The sequence below is a fragment of the Phodopus roborovskii genome, unplaced genomic scaffold (genome assembly GCF_943737965.1).
Source record: "Phodopus roborovskii unplaced genomic scaffold, PHOROB, whole genome shotgun sequence".
Lineage (NCBI taxonomy): Eukaryota > Metazoa > Chordata > Mammalia > Rodentia > Cricetidae > Phodopus > Phodopus roborovskii.
The window spans coordinates 30,144,571-30,159,103 of NW_026126409.1; the positions used below are offsets into that span (position 1 = coordinate 30,144,571).

Below are 14,533 nucleotides of genomic sequence, written 5' to 3' on the forward strand. Positions count from 1 at the left end.
CACATGGCAGCTCCACAATCCCCAGGCAGTTAGTCACTATACTCAACACCTCTGACCCCTCAGCTGCATATGAACACTTCCTAATTTCGTGACACCCACTACCTTAGTGAGGGTCACCATTGCTGCAATGAAGCAGCCTAATTTTTTGATGTATACTTATTTATAGCTGTGTTTATGTGTGTATTTATGTGTGTGGGTGTGCATGTGCCATAGCATGCATACTGCACTCAGAGGATAACTTCCGGGAGTCAGTTCTCTCCTTTTGCCTTTTGGGTTCTGGGGATTAAACTTAGGTCAGCAAACTTAGTTGCTAGTGCCTCGGCTGAGCTGTCTTGCCAACCTGAACAGTTTTTAAATACTGTCATATTAACATTGGCTTATGCAGAGAACTCATGTTCTTAAAATTATGTCCTTGAGCCTGTCATTCATCATTGGTCAATGCTGGATGATGCTCCCTGTTGTTTTTCTTCTGTCTATCTATATATGTAGTATTTAGCTTATTATATGGATGGATCTGGTCCCTAAGAATGTGTATATAATGTTGCAGTCGTCTCAACATGACTCATGGAAAGTCACTTATTTCTTTCCTTCTATTAGTAAGAGATTTCTCTTAGCTGGCCAGATATTAAATTTTTTCTGTCGATTATTCGTGTCTGTTAGCCATCACATTCCTAGTCTCCCGATCTGTACATCTTGTTATGGGAAAGGCTTTAGCTCCATTCTCCACTGACTCATTATCTGCATTCAGTCTTCTATTTGGCTCAGCGACAGACTTCACTTTGATAATTAATTCATTGGTTGAATGTTATTGAAGTTCCTAATGGTGGCAGAGACCGAGAAACATTCGTGGTTCACCCATCTTTGGGAGGATTGCGACATCTCAAGCCCAGCACACTGCTGCCTTCTTCGCTGTCTTTAAACATCTAGGATTTGCTTGTCTACTCATCTTTGTTGTTTGAGATAAACCATTTGGGGTTAGCAGTCCAGTGAAGCTGGCCTAGCTATGCTGACCATGGAACATTCAGGAACATACAGCCCAATGTGAGGTAGCTTGTCTCTGAGTAAAAGTTCTTGATCCCATAGATCAGTAGCTTTGTAAAGTATGATGAATCTTTTCTGGCCCAACATTCATATCCAATACTTTGGCCTGAGAACAACTGCTGTTTCTGTCTACAGCACGGCTGAGATGTGGGAAAAGTTCAAATTCAAACCCACCCTCCCTAAGAGTGTTTGCCAAGATAGTTTCTGAGTTTGGGATGCGGGGGTGGGGGGTGTTCCCTGAGCTGTCTGCACTCGGCCTACCATTCTCCACTTATGCAAAGCCAAGATTTTGTATGGCCTACCTAACATGCCAGATTTCAATTACACCTGAGATGTTCTCAAAAGCACCTGCCGATTTCTGAGGCTCTGATTTCATAACACAGCCTTCATTACTTTCCTTTCCATTATTATTTGAACTTGGGGATAAAGCAGTGACTTGCTCACTCCACAATCTCCTTCCTTGACTGGAGCCTTTCACTTCCCATTTAAAACAAAGTCTCACTATGTAGCCCAGGCTGTCCTTGAATTCATGATCTTGAGTGATGAGATTACAGATGACTGTCACCACAGTGTTTAGTACCTATTTCAGCTCTGTTCAGTGGTGAGTCTTTGACCCTTTAAACTGGGAGCGCCCTCAGGGGAGTTTGTGAATGGATCTTAGTTACTCCCTCAAATATCAGGAGGAAAGTAAAAGGAGCACTGTGGGGTTCACAGTCCCCCTCCCTGAAGCATCTGAGTCAGATCTAGAAGAATGAGACATGCAGACAGCTGTATAAAGTAGCAAATTAGACACTTTAGCTAAAAATATTGCACCCATGATGGAACATAGAGCACCTAAAGTGATATGTTAGACAACTTGATTCTTTGCTTTCCTTTTTCATAAGATACATAGAATGTACAATAAGAAAAAAAAAACTGACTTAAAAACACTATAAACTGCCATAGAACAGAATGATGCACAAGGCTCACACACTTCCATTGGTGTGTATGCATACACACGTATATAGAAACCATTCAAAGCCCACCTTCATATGTAGCATACATGAATACATCAAATATGTGCATACAACACCAGGGGAATACTTTTACCACTGGTATCTTGAGAAATTATAGGTAAATCATTTATACACATTCCCATTTTAATAGGCACTTAGCAGTATTTTTAATTACAAGAAAGTTTAACAATCCAAAGCTACTGATAAAGTACTGGTAATGATAGAGGTACTATTATATTAATAAGGTAGCACTGGGTAGTTTACTCTCCACTCATTGACTGCTTTCTGTGCATACTTTTCTTGGTTAGTGATTGCTGGGGAACAAAGCCAGGGCTTGCACATGCTAATTTTCAAACACAGACTAAGTAGCCCACACTGGCCTAAACTCAATGTCTTCCTGCTTCCGCCTCCTGAGTCGCTGAGGTGTAGACCTACACCAACAGATGCTTTGGGTGGTCACCCCCAGTTTAACTGTGGGTCTTTTCCGAACAGTTGCAGCCAGTCCTGAAGGAGGGATTTATGTGCATGGAGGTCTGTGCCTGGAGTTACAGGTTGGAGTCTGGGGCAGGAGAACAGCAGGGTCTGAAGCCAGCCTGGGCCACAGTGAGATCTTGTCTGCAGACAAAACCAGAAGAGTATCCAGGAACCCTTAAAGAACCGGGGACAGCAACGGTTACGTGTGTACAGCAAAGAGGAGTCCTGATGGGGAAGAATGTATGCAGAATTTTATCTTTAAAACTTTAAATTCACTAGTGACAAGACATATTTTTTGTGTATTTAAAAAGTAAAAACCAGTGCTTTAGACATGGTTGTTCAACTTGAAGCCTCAAGACCCCACATTCTTTGCTTATAAAGTGTTTTAAAAGCACAACTTGCTGGGTGTGGTGGCATACACCTTTAATTCCAAAACCCAGGAGACAGAGGCAGTTGGATCTTAGTGAGTTCAAGGCAATGTGGTCTACATAGTGAGATCCAGGACAGCTAGAGCTATGTAAGAGAGACCCTGTCTCAAAAACTATCCCCAACCCTGGCCAAAAAAAAAATCCCATAACTTAAGCCTCATGTCACAAAACTGGAAACCAAACACATGAGTTCTATACTACGTATAATATATAGCTTGATTCCTGTATAGACTTTTTTTTTTAAATATCACTTTACAATTTAAGAGGGAAAAGTATTATGAATTTAGCTTTTATTCAAAATTAAATAAGCAAAAGCAAAAAATTTAAGAAACTTGTACAAATTACTTACATAAAAGAAAGTTAATAGAGACAGTCACAAATCTGCAACAAATAATTATAAAAGGGCTAGGGCAGATGGATATAACCATGTCACAGCACGGTGCTCTAACTGTGATATGAATAAGGCATAACTAACATTTGCACCAAGACCAGAGTAAAAACAAAACAAACCTTACAAGCTTAGTACTACGTTAAGCTCCTCCTCCCCAGATCCTCAACGCATTATACACTACCTAATTCCTTAAATACAAGTTATCATGTCAAACTCTAAATGACAGAGACGGGCAGTTAATGTGAAAAGCCCTCTAGAATGTACAAGCTAACTGGTTGAATCGAGTTCTCCATCTACCTTTATATACATTTGAATGTAAACCATATTTTCACAGTTTTAAGTGTTTTATGAATGGATGCACAGTACCATGTCAGGTCTGCAGTTGTCCCTGGAGACTGGCTCTAGATTCTGCACCCCTGCCTGCCGGCCATGGGGATGCAAGTATTTACATAAATAAGAAACTGTGTCATAGTCGATGGCCAAGACAGTTCAGCAAGAGCAGGATTTCCAACAACAAAAAAATTGATACTCTGTACCATAGTTTATATATTTGTGCAAAGAGAAGCATCAGGACAAATAAATCCGAGGCAAGTTCAATCCGCAAAAACTCCTATGACTACCGTTGTAAACTTGGGCAACAGAGGACCCTCAGCAAGTTCACTCTCTATGGCTTTTTTTTTTTTTTTTGTCTTTTAAAATTTAAAGCCAGAGAAAAAGCACACACACACACACACACACACACACACACACACACACACACACACACACGCTTGCATTCACACAGGCACATACACGCACACACCATACACACACGCAGTACTTAGGGTATGGTACATAGTGCAACTTCATCACAATGTAGAGGTTTAACACACATTCTGTGTGTGTTTTCTGTGCAAGTTCTTAGTGGTCTGGGACCTAGTTGAAGGTATTCATTTGCAGATCCACGAGATTCAGGAGGTTGAAGAAAAACAAAAGAATGTTTCCTTAATATCTTAAACCAGCACTGGGTGTGCAAAGGCAGCGGACAATCTGGCCTTCAACGTGGCCAGATTAGGGTGACTTTAAAATGAGATCCAACCGCTTCTCAGCCTTGGGGCTCAGAGCAAGCTAGGTAAGATCCAAGCTGTTCGTTACTTAGACTGGTCTCTAGAAAAGTAAGTCAGGATATGCTGTATCTTTGTCAGGCGTTCCTCCAGGGACTTCATGGACAGCACGGACAGCTGATACCGGGGGTCTACAGGAAGGACTGCCAGCAGCCACCAACACCATGCAGGGCCATTGGGGGTTGCCTAAAACCAACCAAACAGTTCAGACTGTTAAGAGGATGTAACAGTAGAAACTAACCTACATGCCAGGTACTACTAAGGCTCTTCATCGTATAAGGCAGGTGATTTTTGAACCTACAGACACTGAGGAACCAGGATGGGGACTGTGAGGTAACCATCCATGGTCTCTCAGCTCACATGCTATGGAGCTGGGATTCTAACCTAGCCCTGAGTCCAGGCAACTCTTTTCCTTGTCAATGCAAGGGCAGGCTCTGGGCCTCCAGTTGCTGGCATTTGGGGCCTAGGATCCTTCACTGTGTGCCACAGTCCCGCACTCTGCAGTCTGCCAGCAGGTGCCTGGGACTGCCACCCCCTAGACACCAACAGCACCTCTCCAGCTCTGACAGTCAAAACATCTCCAGATAGCCTCAAATGCCTCATGGGGCCAAACGTGGTTATTTAAGACACTGCACAAAGTTAATTGATACTTGAAATTTTTATTCAAAGCTTAGAATCCTAAAAAAGAAAAATAACTTGGCTTCCCATTTTGAAAAAAATTAACATGTCTCTGGCAAGGCAGTTCCCGCATATTTCAGGAACAGCCACCGAGACAACACATTGACACAACAGAATTCGAAAGCCTCCCTTATTGTTTACTGCACTGGTGTTCACACCTTTCAGAAGGACAAAGGAACCGTGACTGCCTATGGGATGGCCCCATTTATTTGTCTGTTCTCAACTCCACATCATATCTTCTTCCTTCTTCATCCCAGAGACTGTTTCCCAGACCCCTATCCTCCACATGTCTCCAGATTAGACTCTACCAGGCCAATGCCACTCTTAGCACCCACAGAAACTGGAAAAGAGGACATTATTCTCTGAAAACTCTTGCAAAGTGTATGTGAGGGGGCAGTTCCAGAGAATTCTAGAAAACCACCTATTCCACTGCTGCTGGCTGACAGACAGATGGGCACTCTCTGGGGTCCTAAAACTGTAGCACTTCCCTCACAATTTGTGTGAAGCATGGCGTTCTGCCATGAGCCTCTGTGACCTCGGGGCAGTTGCCACTGACCTTCACTCCTCCACTCTCCAGTGGCTACATTACTATGCATCGTACAATGCTCTCCTGCCTGAACATCATACAATGCTCTCACTGCCTGAACACAGCACAGTGGCTGCTGTGCCTCCCTGACTCTTGAGGTGTCATTAAGGGAAGGCAGTGACAACTAGAGATAAGTGAGGGCAATGGGAAAGTACGGCTGGATCTTTCTGGAGATTTTAAATGTACTATTCCACGTCGTCTTACCAAAGCCCGTTTCTATACTGTTTAACCAGATTCAACACCAAAATGGGCAAAGACCTGGCGTAACACTACAACAGCATGGTCCTGTCCTCAGAGGAAGAGAACCACTGGGATTTGACAGGCTCAGAGCAATCTTTGAAGAATGGAAAGAGAGGAGGTGGATGAAACTGGGATCTATTACCGATTGGTCTTCATATATTTGCACTATGAAATTACCATCCTTTAACCATAAATGTTTTTATTCAATTCAAAATGCTTTTGCCTAACACTGGTTCCTCCATGGTCTGTGACTGGACTCCTCAAGGTAAGGGATTCCTTACGGTCTCTGCAGTTGCTGCTGCAGAGCCCCACGCATGGAAGGCATCTAAATCACATTACTAATTAGGCTCAGTTTTAAGGTAAACCCCAGTACTGAGCAGGGCCCCGAGAATGTAAGCGCAAGCAGACAAAACTGAATTGAAATGGTGAATAAAACATAAGGGATGAAAGGAGTGGTGAGCAGACTTTAAAATCATGTATCTCTCAATCATCAAAGTGACAGCTGATGGGCTAGGAGGTACAGTGCCTCAGAGTCACAGTTTAATGGAGGCTAGCGTCCCATTCTTAATCTTTTGACTCTCCAGAAACCCTCAGACAAGCCCTTCCTCCCTCTGTAGCCCTCTTTCCTATAGATATCCTTGCATATACTCCATGTAGTAGATACCAGTGCTCTAGGGAATACACTTACGATTCTAAAGACAGGGTCAAAGAAGATAAAGCAAGTAAATGTGTAGAGTTATTCATTAGTAGTTTATGAAAAAGTGAGACCGTCATTAGTAACACCAAAGCTGTCTTACCTGGAGGTTTTCCTCCCTCTCAGGCATTGACCCAAAGTGTTGAAGGATTTGGCTGCGAAACCTGTCTCTTAGATTCTGAAACCAGCTGCAGGCTTGCGAGTATACCAGGTCGTGAAGCTCTCTCAGACTCTGTATTTCATCTCCATTCTCAATCTAGGAAGAACAGTCGGTAAGATCTGTGTCCGGTTTCCTAGCCCTTAGCATCAACCACACAGAACACAAAAGCACTGAAGGACAGAGGACTCTCCATGCCAGTGCTGGATTATCAGAGGGAAAGCCTCTTGCAATAACAGCTTACGTTTCTTTCTTACAGGGTCCTAATGGGACGCACTGGAAAAAGCACAGCCCACCAAGAGCAGGCAGCAACCTGACTGAGAGCCTAGAAAAGGATGGTGAACAATGAGTTCCACTTCAAAGTCTACACCAATTTGGAATAAAACAGTTGCTACAACAAACTACATGGCAGAAAACAATATCAGGAGGGCAGCCATAAACACATCTTTTACCAGAGAACTGGGTCAAAACCCAGAAACAACAACAACAACAAAAAAAAAAAAAAAAAAAAAAAAAAAAACAGTTGCCCCCAAATTGGCAAATCAAAAGGCTGTGGGTTTCTCCATTAACCTCTCCATGAACCCTTTAAGCTACCAAATGGTGACTAGAAAATGAAAGGCATCTTCCAGCACTCACAGAACACAGGTGGATGATCAAGAAACTCATCCATGTAACAGGTTTTACCGTCCTGCCCCACTGGCTGTGTGCCTGGATGTGCTCTGTTACAGGTGCATTAACTAGTCTGAACGAAAAGAAGATAGTTTCCCAGGTAAAAGGGGCTTGCTGCAGAAGCTGACAATTGGCTGGTAACACACATGGTGAAAGAGAGGACGGACTTCTGAAAGTTGTCCTCTGAACACCACATTAGCACCAGGGCACATAAGTGTCCCTGTCCCCACAAAAAGTGAGTGAGTGAGTGAGTGAATGGATGGATAAACGAATGAATGAAATATTTTGAAAAGCACACTGATTCAGACTTTCATGTTTCACAAAGGATGACTAACACAAAACAACAAGGGACTCAGGAAGATTTTGAGACACAAAAAGATCACTCATATGACTTCTGAAAAAATGAAAATTGAAACTAAGCATTAAAATCAATTGTGATTTGCATAACACGAGCTGTGCTTAAAAATGTTAAAATGGTAAAGAGCTGCACATTTGAGAGAAAAACAAAATCAGCCAAGAAGCAAACAGAAATTTCAAAAGCAAGCCTTTTTAAGGTTAAGGACATTGGCAACAATTAAGTAGAGCTTAAAATTTCACTAGACATTACAGAAAATAGAATTACTACCACAAGAAGAAAAGGTAAATAATAAAATTGAGATCTTCCAGACCAGAACAGACAAAAACAAAAGCAAAAAGTCAAAACATGAAAGGGCGAAAAGAATTCCTAGACACTGTTATGACCAAAGACAAGAGCCCAGTCTCCCAGACATGGAACCAATTTCTAATCACATTTCCAGTACACTATTCTACTGGATATGAGCTTTTAGTCATATATGTTCATCTGTATACTCAAGGGATTTTGCCATTACGTGTGATATTATACAAATTTACCTAAAATTAAATAAGGCTCATGAGTTTTACAAAGAACAATGTCACAAACTATTCTATTAGCCAAGCACACCAAGACAAAGTCAATTAATAAAATTTTTCAATCAACTAAAATTTTCACTTGATTCAATATTCTTCCCAATGGACAGAACACAGTATCCCTCATGACATCCTTTTTTGTTTCTTAGAGGCAGGATCCCTCTATGTTGTCCCATCTGTCCTGAAACTCACTATGTGGACCAAGCTGGCCTCGAACTCAGAGATCTGACTGCCTCTGCCATCTCTCATAAGAGAGAACAGGCAACACCAGGACAGTCAGGCCTGTCACCAGAGAGGCAGACTGGGGCAAGAAGGCACACAGCACAGGGAGTCAGTCAGCTGTCAATCACTTCTGTTACACATCACAGGTTACTGGGCAAGCAAATAGCTCTCACTCTCTCTTCAGCTGTTAACTGTCCCAGAGTTGTGAAAACTCTAATTACTCTTTGTGAGGATGCTCAGTTCCAACGGTCAAAGAATGTGGACTGAAATGAAGGGCCAAAATGGATCAGTGAACAATGACTTGTGCTTTACCTTTCAACTTGCTACTGAAAATAGCAACCACTTTCTGGTACTTTAATTCCAGCTGCTAAACTGGGTCCTGAAAGCATCCAGAGGGGTACATCAACCTTGTCTAAGAGAGACGGTGACACTACACTCCTTAGGAAAGCTATCAACAGCCTGTACACACTGGCAATGGCTGATCTAGGACATCCCACCAGTTTTTTAAAGCAGCATCCAATTGTATTTATTTCATAATTAGGATTGTCTCTGACCCAGGAAAAACCCTAACATACAGCACAACCATTAAAGACTTTTGTGTTTACTTTCACATTAAATTTTAATCTACGAATGATAAAAGTTTTAATTATTAATGAATCAAATAAAATAAGGTGAGATTCACAAACTTAAAACTTCGAAGTTCAATCTAGTCAACTGCTACTGTTAAGTGATTACCGTGAATACGGTATGAACAATCCTAAGTAGGGTTTAGGCACCATACTGCCTGGGATGCCTGGAACATGATGAAGCTGCAGATTCTCGGCCCCATGTTCTTCTGAATGGGCAAGCAATTCAAGAACAAGAAAAAGGAAAGGCAACTGGAGCTCATCCTTACAAGCAGTAATGATGGGTGAAAGAACTGGTTCCTGTACCTAGAAAACCTCACATATATGTAGGTGCCAGGCCCTGTGATTCTGCAGACCAGAACACACCAGAAAAGAACATTTTTAATACCTTAACATCTTCCAGATATTCAATGTCTGCAGTGCAATATCCATCCTTCATTCCTCTTTTTAAAACTCTAAACCGCTTTCCTCCAACTGTGTCAACCACAGACCTTCCATCAGGTAAGAAATGCACATTTCGAATTTGTAACATACAACCATAATCTGCAAAACTAAAAGAAAAACAGTGTAAAGCCTCATTCAGACACAAAGGAAATTCCAGTGTAAACAGGTATCAGAGTTCACAATGAATTTACCTATTTTGTGTATCACTAACGCACATCCCGAACTGCTTGGTTCCAGTCTGTATACTTCTTCGAATCATGAGCCTGTATCTGGGCTCAAATACATGGAGAGGGCAAGGCACAGTGGGGTAGGCCATAGTGCAAACAAATATTGGGACATTCTTGGTCAAGCTAAAGGAAAAGACATTTCATTGTTATAGACCAAATGAGATGGCAAAAACACATCAGGCTTACAACAGCAAAAAATTGATAGAAAAACAACAACAAAATCTATTTTAAGGTTGTGCTCTCAATTCCTGGCTAGAACAGGAAGCAGCTCCCCTTCCTCAAGTTCACACCGCTGCTGCATCCCTGAGACTGGAAATCTGATCATGTCCCTCTTACTTAGAAGCTTGAAATATAGAGCTGTTTTTAAGAATCAAAAGGAAATTTATCATAACTAACATTTTACACTGAGAGCTTGTTTAAAATACTCACAATGCAGGACAGAGTTAACAGCTTTTACCCACAAAACATGGAGAGAAAAAAATGAGCTCCTAAGATGAACAAAAATTCTTAACCATGATACTTTCAAGCTATCAATGGAGATAACTCAACAAAACAATGTTTTTGTCAGGTAACTAAAATGACAGCTACTTTTCTTCTTCCAGACTGTGAACTCTGAGAGGCAAAGACAATGTCCAGGCAGCAAAGACGAGAAAGCTGGGCCTTGTGGGGGCAGCTGAGATGGAAATGCACATCCAAACACTGGGCTCCACAGCAGAAACCCCACAGGTTTGGGGGTAGCAAATGTTCGTGTTTCTTTAGATCAAGAAAACTTTTAGAAACAACCCTACAGATGCAGAAATGTACCTCACAGCAGCACTGCGGGAGTAGCTGGGAGCTGGCAGTTGGAAGAGGAGCCTGTAAAGTATGGGGCAGTGTCTGGTGGCTGAAGATGGAGTGCCACGCTGCCCACTAGGAGGCCCAGGGTTGCACAGAATCACAGGGTGACCCACATTGTGAAGACAATGCAGGAGAGGACAATGGGGAATAATGCAACCAGCATGGTCTGTGTCTGCTGAAGTATACTGGGGTGGGGGGACTTTGCTTCCGATCCCTTTACATCTTGCTACTATGACCTTAGGACATGTGATGCTTAACACAAAGACCAAGCTAAAACAAAACAAACAAACAGACAAAAACAGCCCTGCTAACAAGCTCAGACACCCCTAGCTCTCAGTTCTCCACAGGCTGGCCGCTTCTGCAACTTCCCACAGGTGGGCTGGCTTCAGCACCATGCTTCCCATCTGTAGTGTCACCACATCTCTCTAACCTAGGTTTCTGCTGAGTATCAAAGAGAGGCAGTCTTCGTCTCAGTATCTCCTGTCATAAACAGCAGCTTCTTGGGAGGACAAATCACTAATGGGCTGTTAGACAGTTTAGGAACTTTTGTACCTGTCTGGGACAACTTTCCATGGGCTGGGGGAAAAATACCAAGTACCCAAGCACAATTCCTTCTGTTCTAAGAGTGAGAGCTCCAGCATGCCCCACTTGTGTTTTGAAAAGCAATAGAAACAAACAGTTGCTAAATAATATCACAAACAATTAACAATGATCTTCAATGTGTTTGGTCAAGAGAAGTGAAACAGTTAAGAAATTAAAAACTCATCAAAGAAATTCAGAGATACAAGTGCCTGATCAAAACGGCAAACATACTCAGGGAAAAGGGGAGAAGAGAGCAAGAAAGAAAGATGTACAGGGCAGGCAGAGCTGGGCATTGGGGACAGCTATGAGTACCCCAAAGTCACCTATGGATGTTTCTTCATCCTTCTACTAACCCAGAAGGATTTGACCCCTGAGACATTCCATCATATTTCATTCCCACCCCATTCCAAGTCTCTAGCCCAGGGGTTTTCAACCTATGGGTTACAATTCCTTTGAGGGTTGAATGACCCTTTCACAGGGGCTGCCTAAGACCTCAGAAAACACAGACAGTTACATTATGATTCATAACAGTAGCCAAATTATAGTTATGAAGTAGCAACAAAATCAATTGCATAGTTGGGGGGTTGGTATAACATGAGGAACTGCATTAGAGGGTCGTAGCATAAGGAAAGTTGAGAACCACTACTCTAACCTGTTCAAATCTCTGCAAATGTGGGTTGATGAGCCTCCTGTTCCAGATGTGGGAAACCAGTGTTTCCATCTACCATACCAATTTCATCTCCTCCCCATTCCATTGCCTGGTATCAGTGCAGGAAATCCCTCCATAACCTCTAACACTGCAAAGAGCTGCATCAGTGATGTCCTACAGAGCACCTAGACTCTCCTGGTGATACTTCCATGATCCTATCTACTCAGGACAGGACACCTGACCAACAGTTGGTTATATATGCCTTTGTGCTAGACTGACTGGCCGGATCCAGCTCACTCAGGGAGTTCCTCTTGTTGTTTTCATTATCTCAGCTAACTTAGTAAGAGACTTACTGTGAGAGCTCGGCAGTTTCTTCATCATAGATTTTCTTCCTCTCAGACAATTCATCTGGTAGATACTTTACTATTAACTCTTCCAACAGCTGTGTGACGCAGTACCTCCTGTCTGCTAGATACTGAAAGACAAAATTATTTCACATTCCAGTAGAAGCTTTCCTACAGTATAAAGCAGGTGAAACAGTTTAACTGAGAGATCAAAGCCTTTGTTATAGACTGACACTCTCGATTCTGACTGTATTTAATTAGTGAGGGGAACCCTGCAGTTCCTGTAGCTACAGAATAAACCTGCCTGGGCCTCTGCTCCAGCATGACAGACTGGAGACACAGCTGGAACCAAGCCCCTATGCAGAAATGGTCCTGCCATGAGCACAAACCTGCCATCTCCCACAACACAAAGCCAACTTGTAAGAAGCAAATGGAAGATGTGGATGAAGAAAGTAATCCACTTGTCCAATTTCAGAAGCTCAAAACAATTCCTGCTTGTCTTCTTTCAAAGATAAAATCTCTACGTGGCTTTTGTTGTTGGAAGTGCTGCTTCTGTTTCTGTGAGATAAGGTCTCATTGTGTGGTTCAGGCTGGCCCGGAACTTGAGGTTCTCTTGCTTCAGTTCCCCAAGTACTGGGATTAGAGGCATACACTAACACTCAATTTTTTAAATTTCTCTCTTAGGGTCTCCTTCCAGTGTTACTATCACTCTGTCTGCATCAGAATGTTGTTTTTTCTATGACCATCCCCATCTCTATGTAAATGGTACATTTGTGCCCCTCTAAATGCTCTGAAAAGCTGCTACCCACACACAGTGTTTATCATTGCTGATATACTAATAAAAAATCATCCACCTCACTCTTGCCTATGAAAGCTCTCTCGGGTCAGGATCCAACTGCATGTTTATGACATCTTCCTTAATTACTCTTTACCTTACACTGCATATTTTACTATTTTTACCACAGTAAAGGGGTATATCCACCCCTACACTGTACCATATAGATATGGATATATAAGTCTCTGTGATTAAACTAAAAGTTGCTTAAGACCAGGGACAAGCTCAGAGTATGTAGACAAAAAATTATGCATGTATTAAATACAAACAATCAGAAAGAACTCGGAAGAAAAAACACAGAAGAGAGACCATCCTTCCATCTGTAGAGCCAACAAAAACAGCAGTTCTGCCAAGTGCCAATGAAGAGCACAATGGGGAACCTAAGAGTTTGGGAACTTAGGTAGCTATGGAAGCAGTTTTCAGTGTTGACAGGAAGCACATTGCTAGACCCCCTTCCCCAAACCAGGATTCTGACTTGGTGTGTGGTGCAGAGTCTGAGGATCAGTTCTTAGCAAGTTCTCTGATGATACCAGTGGTATACATTGGACACACTGGAAGAGGTACTGGATTTACAATGGAGAGGAGGATGTGAGCAGTATTCCATTAGACTATGTATGTATACAATGGGAGTTTATCACGAGACTACATAAAAGCGGTCTTCTTACTATGATCTGTTAAGTTTATAAAGATTTCTGGAAAAAAATGGATGTTTACATAGTTACAACTGATGAACTCATGCCTTACAACTCTGGGAGGAGTCTAAATCTGTGTAGCAGCTACAGGGAACTAGATAATCTGACAAGTGGTTTTTAGGAGTATTATAAAAATATAGCCACTGATCCTGTAGTTCACCTCCCAGGAACTTAGCTGTCAATTAGCTAAAATCATTAATTTACAAAGGGACAGACCAACCATCAACTCTGTAACAGGGAAGTACAGCCATTTTATACTCCACTGCTGCAAAGCTCATGCTTTTAAACCAAACTTAATGAGGAACTGAAGACCACAAAATGCAAGCAGGAAATATGCAAAACTGTAGAGCATACCAGCATTATTTTCAAATTATATACTATTTATATTTATACTTTACAAATGGTACAACATAAGGTATCTTCAAAGTTATTTTGAAAGATAGATATTTTTAAATAGCTATTATACATTCAAATGGTATGTTCAAGGTTTCTTTCAAACTACTAATATTTTTAAAGACAAAATATTTCTAAATAAAAGCAACGTATTGAATAACTAACTTGAAATCAGGAACAATTATAGTACAGAGTATCTAAACGCTGGGAAAAATAGCATGTTTAGTGTAGTTCATCCAAAAACACCAAGAAGCTGTTACAACTGGTAAACCCTTCAAGAATGACTTTATCTTAGATTT

The 14,533-nt window shown here is 41.8% G+C and overlaps 1 protein-coding gene across 2 annotated transcripts in view; it reads right to left on the reverse strand.

Moving 5' to 3' along the window:
- Positions 1–4,045: 4,045 nt before the first annotated feature.
- Lonrf1 (LON peptidase N-terminal domain and ring finger 1) overlaps positions 4,046–14,533 on the reverse strand; it is a 31,295-nt gene continuing 20,807 nt past the window's right edge. For both annotated transcript variants that reach the window (XM_051182283.1, XM_051182281.1), the window contains exons 8-12: positions 12,324–12,445; positions 9,867–10,025; positions 9,620–9,782; positions 6,734–6,886; positions 4,046–4,618 (exon numbers count right to left, since the gene is read on the reverse strand). In XM_051182283.1, coding sequence (XP_051038240.1) covers positions 4,460–4,618; positions 6,734–6,886; positions 9,620–9,782; positions 9,867–10,025; positions 12,324–12,445 — 756 coding nt within the window. In that variant the 3' untranslated portion in view covers positions 4,046–4,459. The remainder of the gene's footprint in view (positions 4,619–6,733; positions 6,887–9,619; positions 9,783–9,866; positions 10,026–12,323; positions 12,446–14,533) is intronic.